Raw genomic sequence first — 13,026 nt, 5'->3', positions numbered from 1 at the left:
GATAGATAGATAGATAGATAGATAGATAGATAGATAGATAGATAGATAGATAGATAGATAGATAGAGGCATTTTTTAAGTGCTTACTATGTGCCAGGCCAGGTACTTAATGCTGGGAATACAAAGACTAACAAAAAGAAAGCTAGTACTTACCCTCAAGGAGCTTACTTTCTAGTGGGGGAAGACCACACACAAAAGGAATCTGAAAAGTGGAGGAGGGAGGGGAACAAAGTATGAAAGTCTGGAGAGTCAAGAGTGGAGCCGGGAGAGAAATGAGCATGGATAGCCTCAGCATTTCCTCAAACAGAAGTTCCATACAAGAACTCACAAATCAACAAGGGGCTATGGGGTGGAGGCATCTCTGGAATGAGAAGGCATTTGGGATAGAAGCAGAAAAGTTCGAAGAGTCAGGAAATTATTTGGAGGAGAAGTAAGCATGAGAAGGGAACCATTGAAGTACATTGGTCAAGGATGGGAGTGACATGGTCAGATCTGTGCTTAAGGAATATGAGTTTAATAGCTAGAATATAGATGGAAGAGACCACATAAAAGGACACCAATTAGGAGACTACTATAAATATCCAGGCAAGTTGTGGTTAGGACCTATTTGTATGCTTATAGTATGAATTTGGGGTAGGGAGCAGGCAGGAATTTAGATAGGAATGATATTGAAAAAGTAAAATTAATAAGACTTACCAGTTGATTGAACAGGGAGAAAAGAGTAAGAGTGATGAGTTAAGAATGTTCAAAATTGTGTCACTGGAAGAACGATGTTGCCCATAACAGAAATAGGAAATAGGAAGGAAGAGTAGGTTTATGGAGAAAGATGATGAATCTGCTTTTGAATATGTTGAGCTTGATAAGCCTATGCCACATCCAAATAAAAAGAGATAGTTAACACACTGGATGAAAGAGTCAGTTTCAAAAAGGATCTTGATAGTTTAGAGAAGAGATTAGCAAACTGTGTCCCATGGACCAAATCCAGCTTGCTGCCTATTTTTATGTAACCTGAAAGCTATTTTTTTTATATTTTAAAATAAAATAAAACTTTATTTTTATTTAACACCATTTTAGCTCTCCAGTCATACAAAAACAGGCTCAGGTCAGATTTGATCCATGGGTCATATTTTGCTGACCCCTGGCTTAGAGCATTAAATCAGATAAAATTTAATAGGAATAAATGTAAAGTCTTATACTTATGTTCAAAAAACCAATTTTGCAGGTATAATACGGAAGAAGAATAGGCAAACAGCACTTTGTCTAAAAAAGATCTGGGGGTTTTGGTGGATGGAAGCTTCAATATAAGACAACAATGTGATATGGTGATCAAGAAAGTCAATGCAATCTTTGTTGTTATTTAATTATTTTAGTCATATTTTATCCTTCCCATTTGGGGCTTTCTTGGCAAAGATACCACAGTGGTTTGCTATTTCCTTCTCCAGCTCATTTTATAGATGAGAAAACTAAGGCAAACAGGGTTAAGTAACTTGCACAGGGTCACACAGCTAGTAAGTATCTGAGGCTGGATTTGAACTCAGGAAGATGAATCTTCCTGTTTCCCAGCTCAGGGCTCTATTTGCTGTGCCACCTAACTGCTTAATGCAAGCTTAGGCTTTTTAAAGTTAGAAATGGTGTCCAAGACTAAGGAGGTCATACTCTAAATGTATTCTGTTCCAGTTAGACAATATCTGGAATATCATGTTCAGTTTTGGCAATCAATTTTTTCAGAAGGATATTAAGCCAGAAAAATATCCAAAAGAAGGCATTCAGGATAGCGAAAGACCTTGATATCATTCCCTATGAAGACTAGTTGAAAGAACTAGGAAGTTTTAACCTAGTGAGAAGATTTGGGTACAGGGCAGACAGCTGTTCTTTAGTATATTTCCAGAATTAGACTTGTTTTGCTTGGCCTTGAGAGGTAGAGTTAGAAACAATGGACAACATTTTCTAATCATGAGAGCTACCCAATAGTGGAATGGGTTCTCTCAAAAGGTATTCTCTCTCATTAGAGATTTTCAATCAAAGGCTAGATGAGCACTTTTGAAGTATGTTGTAGAGTGGCTTCTTACTTAGATATGGGTTGGACTAGGTAGCCTTCCATCTCTGACATTGTATTATTTTGTTTTACTGTGAAATGAAAGAAATGGGAGAGAAGCGAGAGTAGATACAGGGAAAAATGTATGTGATGCTAAAATAAATATTTAATTAAAAAAAACAAAATGTATTGATAAAACATTTAAAAGAGACTACCATATCTAGAATAATAAGAGATATTATTGAATGGGATTTTACACACATCATATATCTCCAGTAAGGCTCTGATAACCAAAATATAGAGGTAATTAACACAGATATAGAACACCAGGCATCATTCTCCCATGAATACAGTCAAAGGATATGAAAAAAAGTCATAAACTATTAATAGCTATCTGAAAGATTGATTCAAATCACCAATAATAAGAGAAATGTAAATTAAAACAATTCTGAAGTTGTATCCAGAAAATTGACAAAAATGACAAGAGATGGAGACAGTGTTGGGGTGGGGCGGAGTGCTGTGGAAAGACAGGCACACTAATGCACTCTTTGTAATATTCTTATTTTAGAAAGCAATTTGGAATTATGCCTAAGAAGTGACTAAAATGTCTATACCCTTTGATCCAGAGATCCCACTCCTGTGAAAATACACCCAAGGAGGTCAAAGTCAGGAAGAAAGGTCTCACACAGACCAAAATAGTCTTAACAGGACTTTTTGGGTTTTTTTGTTTTGTTTTGTTTTGTTTTTGGCATAACAGCAAAGAACTGGGAACAAGGTTGATAGGAGAATGGCTAAACAAATTGCAGTACTTGAAGGTAATGAACTATGTGCCATACAAAACAATGAATTTAAAGAATACACATTGAAAAATATGGAATAATAATGAAAGCTAACATTTTTATAGCACTTACTATGTGCCAGGCATTGTGCTAAGCACTTTATAATTATTATTTCATTTGATCCTCACAACAACCATGAGAAGTAGGTGCTATTATTATCCTCATTTTACAAACTGAGGCAAATTAAGGTTACATGACTTTCCCAGAGTAACAGAGCCAGTTAGAGTCTGAAGGTGGATTTGAACTCAGGTTTATCCTGACTCCAGGCAAGGTGCGCTCTCCACTATATTACCTACCTGCCTGACAGAGAATGAATGCAGCAAGCAGAAACAGGAAGACTATTGCTATACAATGACTGCAACAATGTAAATGGAAAGAACAAAAATCCCCAAACTAAATAGTATTATTATAATGATTATGAAACTTGGCCCTGGAGAAGGACCCAGAAAAGACCCCTCTCTCCTTTTCATGTAGGGGAAAGGAAGACTGTGGTTATAGAATATCATATACATTGTCAGACTCTGTTGATCTCTCAGTTAGCTTTAGGTGATGTAATTGAGCTCTGAATGAGGAGTTAGGAAAACCTAGGTGCAAATTCTGCCTCCAATGCATGTTAACAATATGACTATGGACAAGACAATTAACCTTTCTCAGACTCAGTTTCCTCATCTGTAAAATGGGAATAATAATAATGCCTGACTCAAAGTTTATTGTATCAAATGAGATGATATATATGAAGTACCTAGTAAACCTTAAAATACTACACAAATGTTAGCTATTATTATTATTATAATAAATGTTTTCTTCCATACCACTGTGCCTCCACTTTTTTCTTTTTTAGTACAGGGCATGACTTGCTTTTTTAAGGGAAAGAGGAGAGGTATATTCAGAAATTATGGTGATGTAAAAATAGAATGTATCAATAACAATTTTCCATGTGTGGCTTTAGACTGATAGCAAAATGGCTATTCATCTTGAATCTTGAAATTTACGCATGTAGAAAAGCTTAAAAGGCACATTGCATAGGGAAATGGCAATCTTACAGACAGGATGAAACCCTCCAAAATGCTTGTATAGTCCAATCATGCCCCACAAGAGGGTGACTGGTTAACCCCAACAAAAGCTTCCATCAATGTTTCCTCTTCCAGATGTGCATGATAATATAGTGCAGTGTTTTGAGACAGTTCTGCAAGCTCTTTAATTTTTTTTAACCTAAAATAAAGCAGGGTAGGGGGTGGGAATCCAATTGGAAAAATAACAAACAGAGACTAATTGTTGCTTCTGTGTTACATTACTCAATACTACAAGATTTCTGGAAACCTCAAAACTTCCCTGTGTCTGGTACCACGTAAACCTCATACTTACTGAGCCGTATAAAAGTCCATCGGTGTCCATAGCCAAATACTGGCCAGACTCAGTGCTCTTTATATACACCTCACCCACGCTTTCCGCGCTTAGTTGCAGTTGAACTGAAATAAAAATAAAACAAGAAAAGTAAATAAACACCTAGCTGCTACAGATACGGCCAAGCAGCAGAGACTGTCAGCCACGGAAAATTAGACTCATTCATATCCCAAAACCCTGGAGGATGAGACCCAAAATAATAAAAACATAGAAATACAATCTCTTTTTCTTCCCACTCCAAAAAAAAAAAAAGCTGTCTTAGGGAATTAACAATTGGTTGTACACTAATCTAGAAATCTATGTACCCTGTTTAGCAAGAAGATCCTGAGCTTCACGGTGTTAACTTTCCCTTGGTCTCCTCTCCTTTCCTCCTCCTCCACCCCCAAACTTTGTGTAATGAAAGGGTTGAAAGAAATGGCCTTTCAGTGCTGACATTTTGATTTCTGTGTTCCAAGATTCCTTCCAGCTCTAACATTCTATGTTCTAAGGTCCCTTCCAGTGCTGACATTCTGTGTTCTATGTTCCAAATTCTCTTCCAGAGCTAACATTCTGTATTCTATGCTCCAAGATTCCCCTCTAACCTAGAAACAACATGAAAGGAATTACCTTAACCCTTGTTGGACTCCATGACCCAGATATACATGGGATATAGAGAACAGAAAAGAATTATGGCCTGGACTTGTTCTACTCAGATCAGAAAGTATTTTATCTTGCCGTAGCTAGTTTTCTGTAGGTGTGGGATGGGGGATGGAGGCAGAAGAAGAGATTTTGATCCAAAAATTTTTTTAAAAATCTGAATAGTTATTTTTTCTCTAAGCAGAAGGGGGCATCTGCAAAACAGTATGAGTCTCTGTACCTGGAACACAAGGAAACTACCCATCATGTAGCTTGGCTAAACCAGAGTGCGTACAGATACCTGGCTCTGATACAGGCAAGAGTGAAATGAATTAGTGGGAACATGAAGCAGTTGCTTGGGAGTTCTCTGCTTAAAAACGATGCTTTGGTTTGTACTGATAGACTTGCCCCAAGGACAGGTATTGGGTACTGGATGACTTTGTGTGCCATGGGTACTGCATCCTTTTTGGCACACAGTAGGAGTTCAATACATGTTTGCTGAATGAATATACCCAGGAAACCATGGAAAGGAGGTTCCTAGGAGTTTTACATGTAAAGACCTGCATTTAAATCAAACCCTAGTCTTTCCTACCTCCAGTTTTACTGATTTTCCTTAACAAAACATGGAACAAGAGCAGCTGCCTGCAGTGGGCTTGATTAGAGTAGGCCCTTAACTTTTTTTTTTGATAGACCTCTTTTTTGGGCATTACTCTATCTCACTGCCTCGATGACAAGACAAAGTGGCAGAGGCTGTGTGACAATGACAGATCTATAATCTGAAGTTTTCCCTATCCTTTGTCAGGGATGTGCTAGAGCCAGCTCATATTGGGAGCTGATTGTTAAATTTTTGATGTGAGTATATACACCTGGGAAATTGACAAATGCTCCAAATCAGGGTTTGATTTATTGTTTTATTGATTGTCTAGACTTAACAAAGTGATGGAGAAAATATGAATGAGGCAGATTAAACTTTAAAATGTGGGTTAAGATTAAACTTAAAACTTAAAAAAAAAAGTTTTATGTGTGTGTTTTCCAGAGAGCTAACTATTAAACATTTACCAGCACCCCCCTGACTTTGATCAGCACTAAGGAGGATTTTTAAAAGGGAAAGGAGGCAGCTAGGAGGTGCAGTGGATAGAGTGCCAGGCCTGGAGTCTCCAGTATCTTTGCCAAAAAAAACCCAAATAGGGTCATGAAGATGGAACACAACTAAAAACTGCACAACAAGAAGGAAGATTTATAAAAGGTAAAGGATTTGAAATTCCTTTATCCCCTAAGAAATCTTGGCTACTAGGACTTGGGCTCCTTACCTGAGTTTCTATAGTGACTGGAAGTTGAAAAGTTCATTGAAAGGAGATGAGTAGACAGTCATGAGTCCATTTTCTCCTTAGAGCATTATCCTAGATTTGGAGCTGGAAGGGACCTTGGAGGTTACCTAGCACAATGCCCACATTTTACTGATGAAGAAAGTGAGGCCACAAAGAGGTTAAGTAACTTGTCCTGAGTCACACAGCTAGCAAATGGCAAATCTGGGATTTGAACTCCTTTGAGCCCAGATCCAACATTCTTTCCACTGCTTCGTCAACTTGGCATGTGCTATTAGGGCAGGGGGAACAAAAAACCTACTTGACATTGTTAGACTAACATGTCATATGTGAGATGAAACTAGTGATCAATCATCGGCAGGGTGTAGCCTTTAAATTGTGCAGCCTGTAATGGGGATGGATAAATATGTACTTGGCCACTTTGTGACGAAGAGCAAGTATTGACCATATGGCTAGCGGGGGTAAAAGGTACAGTCTGTGCCCATGAAGTATGGGACAATGACCAGAGCAAAGGATTTGAATCTGAAGACCTGGGTTCCAGTTCCATCTCTGTTACCTAATTAGTAACTGTGTAACCATTGCTTAATCATCTTGCCCCTTTGGGCTTCAGTTTCCTTATATGTAAAATGAGAGAGATACACTCTCCTGCCTGCCAAATTAGCAAAAATAGCAAAGAAATTGATAATATTTAATGAGGGCAGGCTGTGAAGGAATGGGTACTCTAATAATAATAATAATAATTTATATTTATACAGTTCTTCTTTACGTTACTTTATTTGAGCCCTGGGTCAATCTTGTGTGGGAGGCTTCTCTGGTACCATTACCTCCATTTTGCAAATGAAGAAACTGGCTCAGATGAATTGAATGGCACTTCTAGGCAACATCTGAACCCAGAATTCAAATTCAGGCCTTCTGACTCTAAATCCAGCGCTCTTTCCACTGTACCACACACTGCCTCCAGCTAAATTAAATGGCCATAGTTAGGCTAATAAGGCGATTTTGAAAATGGGACTGATTGACCCCTTTCCCTCCAGGCTATTTTCAAAGAGCAGGCAGTTATCTGCTATTTAACCAAGCATTATATTTAGAGTCAGAAAGACCTAAATTCAAATCCTGCTTCTGACATTTAACAGCTATGTGACTGTAAGAGCCATTTAATTCCCGTAAGCCCCAGTTGCCTTATCTGTAAAATGGAGATAATAATACCTACAACATCTATCTCACAAAGTTGTTGTGGGAGTCAAATGAGATAATATATGTATTTTACAAACTTTAAAATGTCAGTCATTATTATTACTGTATGAAGAGCTACCTGGGTAGCTAGGTGGCATGGTGGATAAAGAGGCAGGCCTGGAGTCAGAAAGACTCCTCTCCCTAAGTTCAGATCTGGCCCTCACACTAGCTGTGTGACCCTGGACAAGTCACTTAACCCTGTTTGCCTCAGTTTCTTCATCTGTAAAATGAGCTGGAGAAGGAAATGGCAAACCACTCCAGTATCTCTGCTAAGGAAACCCCAAATTGGGTCATGAAGAGTAGGACACAACTGAAAGACTAGAACAGCTACCTGGATTGTTCCATTCCTGTGATCAACACCATAAACACATAGAAAGTTGCCTGCAAACTAAATAAGATAATCAAATCAAGTATTTTTTAAGCACCTACTATGTACCAGGCACTGTGCCAAGCAATAGGGACACAAAGAAAGGCAAAAGCCAATCCCTGCCCACAAGGAGTTTACAATCTGATATAGAATTGTTTTAGGTTGTTAGGGTGCATTTTAAGACCAATGGGAATTCAACAGGGGAATAGATCCTTGTGGAAAGATTTCATAGGGGGCCTAGAGTTTATTATCTTACACAGTTCTAAGCTATTTTAGAAAAAGAGTTGCTCCTGCTATCCTAGGGATGATGACTTATTTCCCGGTTGTCCCAGAGTGGACAGAAGTTGACTAAGTAATTTCCAATACCTTTCAGAGCAATGTGAACATCTCAGGGAAAGGGAAAAGAGAGATTTGGGGCCTGCTAAGCACATGATTCAGTGCCCAGACATGAGCTCCTCCACCAGGGTGATTCCATTGGAGAATGTTCCCTTAAGGAGTTCCCTCTGTAAATATTGTTTCTTCAGGATATCCAAGTTTAATAGCTCATTTTCACTGGGTTCCTTTCTGGCAAAAGTTTCCAAACATATATCCTTCAACAGGCTTGGCTGGCAACAGTGAGTGACACCCAGTCTGTGCTGTTCATGTTAGCTAACCATGTTTCCTTCCTTTTAGCATGACTGGAGTCCAGGTTTCCAAGCTTACATCCTTCTGCAGCCTCTGGTAAGGAAGAGTGGTCTGGAATGAAAAGGGAGTGTGATGTGGAAGGGGGCCAGAGGGCCTAGGAAAGGAGGGAAATTTTCCCCAATTCCTTGACTTAAAGACACACTTTGGGAGGCATCGTAGTATACTGGAGCACCGACTTTGTGGTCAGAGGACCTGGGTTCAAATCTCAAGAGTGTCATTTACTCCCTGTGTGGTCTAAGGACTACTCACATCAGTGGCCTTAGGTTTCTCATCTGTAATATGAGGAGTTGGGCTTAGTGACTTGTTGGGAGCCTTCCTTGCTCAAAATCTATGATCCTAATGAACTGAAAACAGGACCAAGGAAGAAGGTAACTGAGCTTCCATTCTGTCTCTGTAACCTCTTCTAACTTTTAAAATCAGACTTGCACTCAGCTAGGTGTTCTAGAAGCACAAGGAACAAGAAGATCAATAGAGGCATTCTACCCGATTTTGTTCCCTCTCTGTAGTTCTAACTGGAAAAAGTGGAAGCCTGGGGATCAAGATTTGGAGGGTAGGGAGGATGAGTCACTTTTCCCTTAGGCCAATGGAAGCTTTTATAGATGAGGTGGGTCAGGAGACACATCCAACATAACCAGGGGTTCAGAGTCCATTTGCATAAACTTCAAAATACTCCAGTCATGGAAGTCAGTGATTTTTGCCAAGCAAGACAACTCACTTGAGCTAGCCTAAAGTGCTCACTCTGTTCCTCTTTGAAGTGGGAGTAGTTGGTTCCCTAGTCTACCAGAGGTCTGGTAACACATTTCCCAAAAGCTGCCAAGGAAATGAATATACATTTCTTCATACAATGTTTGGTAACCCTGTAAAATTAAGTGGAAGAGTGAATGATGTTTGTCATCACCAACTAGACAGGAGGTCCTGCCTAAATTCAACTTGATTCAATTCAGTTCAATTTCACAAACATTTATTAAGCACCTAGTAGTGCCAGACTCTATGCTGGGATTCTGGGATACAAAGATTAAAAACAGTCCCTGCCCTCAAGGAACTTACATTCTGCTAGGGGAAAAGATATGTATTCAAATTAATAAATACATATATATGCACACATATTTATGTGTATAAATATATGTATATATAAATATAAAATAAATACTAGGTAATTTTTGGTGGAGTGAGAGAATTGGAGAAGAGTTGTCTACCACTAACACCTGGGGAAATCAGAAAAGGCCCCTGGTAGGATGTGGCACTTGGATTCTAGGAGGCAGAGATGAGGAAGGCCAGCTTTCCAGTTGTAGCACTCATTCTGGGTTAACTCTACCAATTTCCACTCCCCCAGGCATGTTGGATCCCTCTAGATTAGTTAACTACTTTTCCCTTCAATTTTCTAGGGGTAACTATTAGGGGTTAGGGGTGGTTTCTAGTATGGTTGCTCACGAACCTCTACCCAGTGTACTCCCCATTAATAATTAATAAGCCAAACTTAATTAGTTTTTTTAAATGGTACAAAATATCCTCTTCAAACCAGAGGCACACATTCCCGAAAGTACATACAGAATCTAGGGAAAGGTGGGATCAAGCTTAGAGCAAAGGGGTATTTCACAGATCTTAGGTGGATGGAAGCCATTTTATTCCTATGTGGATCCCTCATAAAGTTTCTCTGAAGTGTGAGTAGCTCTTTGATGAGCTTTGAGTGTTGGTATCCTTGTATGGTCCTGAAAGCTGACAATCTTCCATGTTTTTATTTGCCCCTGGTTCCTAATAACAGACTCTACAACAGCCACTGCTGTTCTGGGATCACTGCTACAGATTGACAATGGGAAATCCAAGTCTTCTGACTTTTGAAAATTCACAAGATCATCCTCTGGTTGAGGGAGAAGGAAGGAGACAGAGCCTTCCTTCTCTCCACCCAAACAGTCCCGTCTCAGGGACTTGGCTAGAGTTACCTCACCAGAAGGCTGGTATAGTATTGGAATGCTACATTCCCAAATGGCTTTGTGTTTTACCCAAGCCCCACAGGGCATGACTGATTTTCTTTACACAACTACAAGACATTTCCTATTTGATTCCACCTGCTTCCACTCAGCATCTACAGTTATCTCTTCCACATCTCAGTGATTAGGGGTATGATGCCCCCACGATTTGGAAAATCCATGTAAAATTTTTTGGCCCTCCCTTCATACCAGAGAAGAAATCTGAATTATTATGGTGTTAAAAGATAAAACATGTTGATATTATATAATACTATACATATATCTTATGTATTTCTGAGTTTCTAAACATCTTCTATGTCATCTGCTGGCCATTGCATGTTGTCTGGGGTTTCTGCAAAACTCCCCAAAAGTTCCCATTTAATTTCTTATGCTGACTGGCAATATTGAAACCACAATGGGGAAAGTCATGATGTGGAAGGGATAACTGTAGTTCTTTTCTTTGATGAATGGATTGACTGATTTTATAACGCAATCAAATAGGTGTTCTAATAAAAGTATCAGGTCATAGAGCAAAGATAATTACAATAATTGGGGTTGAGTCTAGTGGGATATCCTCTTTACACAGGCAGAGGGACAGGCTATAAAGAAATGGAGGTGGGAGATGGAATGTCCCATAAGGGGAACACCAAGTAAGCAAGTTGGCTAGAATGCAGAGTGTGTGATGAGTAGTAATGTGTAGTCAGCCTGGAAAGGTAGACTGGAGCCAGACTGTGAAGGGTTTAAAAGCCAGACAGAAGAGAAAACTTGCCTTTAAAGATGCTATGAATTGGCTCCTTTTTCATCATTAAATCACAGGGAAATTTAAACTGAGCTATTGCCCGGACTCATATAGATCATATCTTTAGATTGGACTGGAAATAAATATGGAAGGAGGGCAGATTTGACTATATCCCCATATGGAAATGTAGTGTTGGCTTGGGAATGAGCTCAAATATTGTTAAATATTTAGAAAAAAGCAGACATTTAAAGACATATATGTGTGTGTGCATATAGGTACATTATATATATGCATTCCCTCTCTTGGTTCTGGGCATTTTCTTTGTCTCCCATGCCTGGAATGCTCTCCCTCCTCCATGCTGACTACTGACCTCCCTGGCTTCCTTTAAGTCCCAACTAAAATCACACCTTCCACAGGAAGACTTCTCTAACACCTCTTAATTCCAGTGTTTCCATCTCTTACTTCCTATTTATCTTGTATATAGCTTGTTTTGTATATATTTGTTTGCATGTTGTCTCCCGCATTAGATTGTAAGCTCCTTGAGGAACTGTCTTTTGCCTCTTTTTGTATCCCCAGTACTTAGCACAGTATCTGGTGCATAGTAGGCACTTTATAAATGTTTGTTGAATCAAATTAAACATGTTCTATATTTGTTATATATACATATATGTGGATTTGTATATGTTGTGTATATGTGTGTATGGCTTAGGGGTAGATGACTTCCTTTCCCAACTCTTTATTTTTGAATCTATGATCCAATTAGAGGCAGCTAGGTGACATGATGGATAAAACTCAGAGTTAAGTAGACCTACTACCCTGGGCAAATCACTTAACCTGTCTGCCTCAGTTTCTTAACTGTAAAATGGGGATAATAATAGCATCTACTTCACCGGATTGTTGTGTGGATCGAATGAGATGATATTGATAAAGCACCTAGCATAATACATGGCACATAGTAGGTGCTTAATAAATGCTTGTTCTGTTCCCTTCCTTTGCTTTCCCTTCCCTAGTAGGATCCTATGACTCTATGGCCACAGAGACTCAGTTGAATTGTACCAGTTGCTGTAAGACGCTAGGGGCCCTTGGTTTCTAAGGGGAAAAACATTAAAGAGCAGAGCCTCCTGAACTGGCCCATGGCCCTGAAGAGCAAACTAAGGAACCTCTGAAGTATGACATCCTGTTTCAAAGCACCAAGCCATCCTAGCATCTTCTGTTCAGCCCCAGGAATATTTTTTAATAAGGTTACAACTGGTGCACAGAGCAAGAAAAAAAAAAGTGGTGAGAGGGCTTCTTCCGCAGAGCCTCTGCTGCCTCGCAGTTTGCTTTTCCACCTTCATTCCCTGAACAGGAGCTGAACAAAATTACGTGCCCAGTTTATTCTGGGTCGGAGACTTCCCGTCCCTTGCCATGTTTACCCGGAGTGAAGTCATCTTCATCGAGTCCACTGTGAGGTTGTTTTGTGTCAGTGGCATTTATAATTAAAATGTGGCCAAAAATTGGGCTTCATGAAGGAAAAGAAAAAGGAGGAGGGGGGCAGAAAGTTTGGGGAAAAAATTCCAGTGGTTTAATTTTATGTATGTATATAAATATATATATATATATATATATATATATATATATATATATGAAAAAGACTGTTCTTAGACTATGTAAAGAAGCTGTCTGTCCCCTCCTTTAGGAGCTGGATGAGGCTGCCTGGAAAAGTTTGGTGTATTCCAGGAGATGTATAACTGAAAAGTGTTTGGCTAAAAAGGTCTCCCTCCTCTTCATAATCAATTACCTGGCAGAGCATGTGGTTGAAGTTAGAACTTTTCAGATC

General features: G+C 39.2%; 1 protein-coding gene across 9 annotated transcripts in view; it reads right to left on the bottom strand.

The window, feature by feature from the left end:
• FGF1 (fibroblast growth factor 1) overlaps nucleotides 1-13,026 on the bottom strand; it is a 157,143-nt gene that overhangs the window by 25,329 nt on the left and 118,788 nt on the right. For all 9 annotated transcript variants that reach the window (XM_027842018.1, XM_027842017.1, XM_027842012.1 and 6 more), the window contains one exon: nucleotides 4,239-4,342. In XM_027842018.1, coding sequence (XP_027697819.1) covers nucleotides 4,239-4,342 — 104 coding nt within the window. The remainder of the gene's footprint in view (nucleotides 1-4,238; nucleotides 4,343-13,026) is intronic.

This window comes from Vombatus ursinus, unplaced genomic scaffold (genome assembly GCF_900497805.2).
Source record: "Vombatus ursinus unplaced genomic scaffold, bare-nosed wombat genome assembly UNPS02014863.1, whole genome shotgun sequence".
NCBI classification, from domain to species: domain Eukaryota; kingdom Metazoa; phylum Chordata; class Mammalia; order Diprotodontia; family Vombatidae; genus Vombatus; species Vombatus ursinus.
Note: the sequence above shows the minus strand (reverse complement) of the source record. Positions and strands in the feature narration are given on the sequence as shown.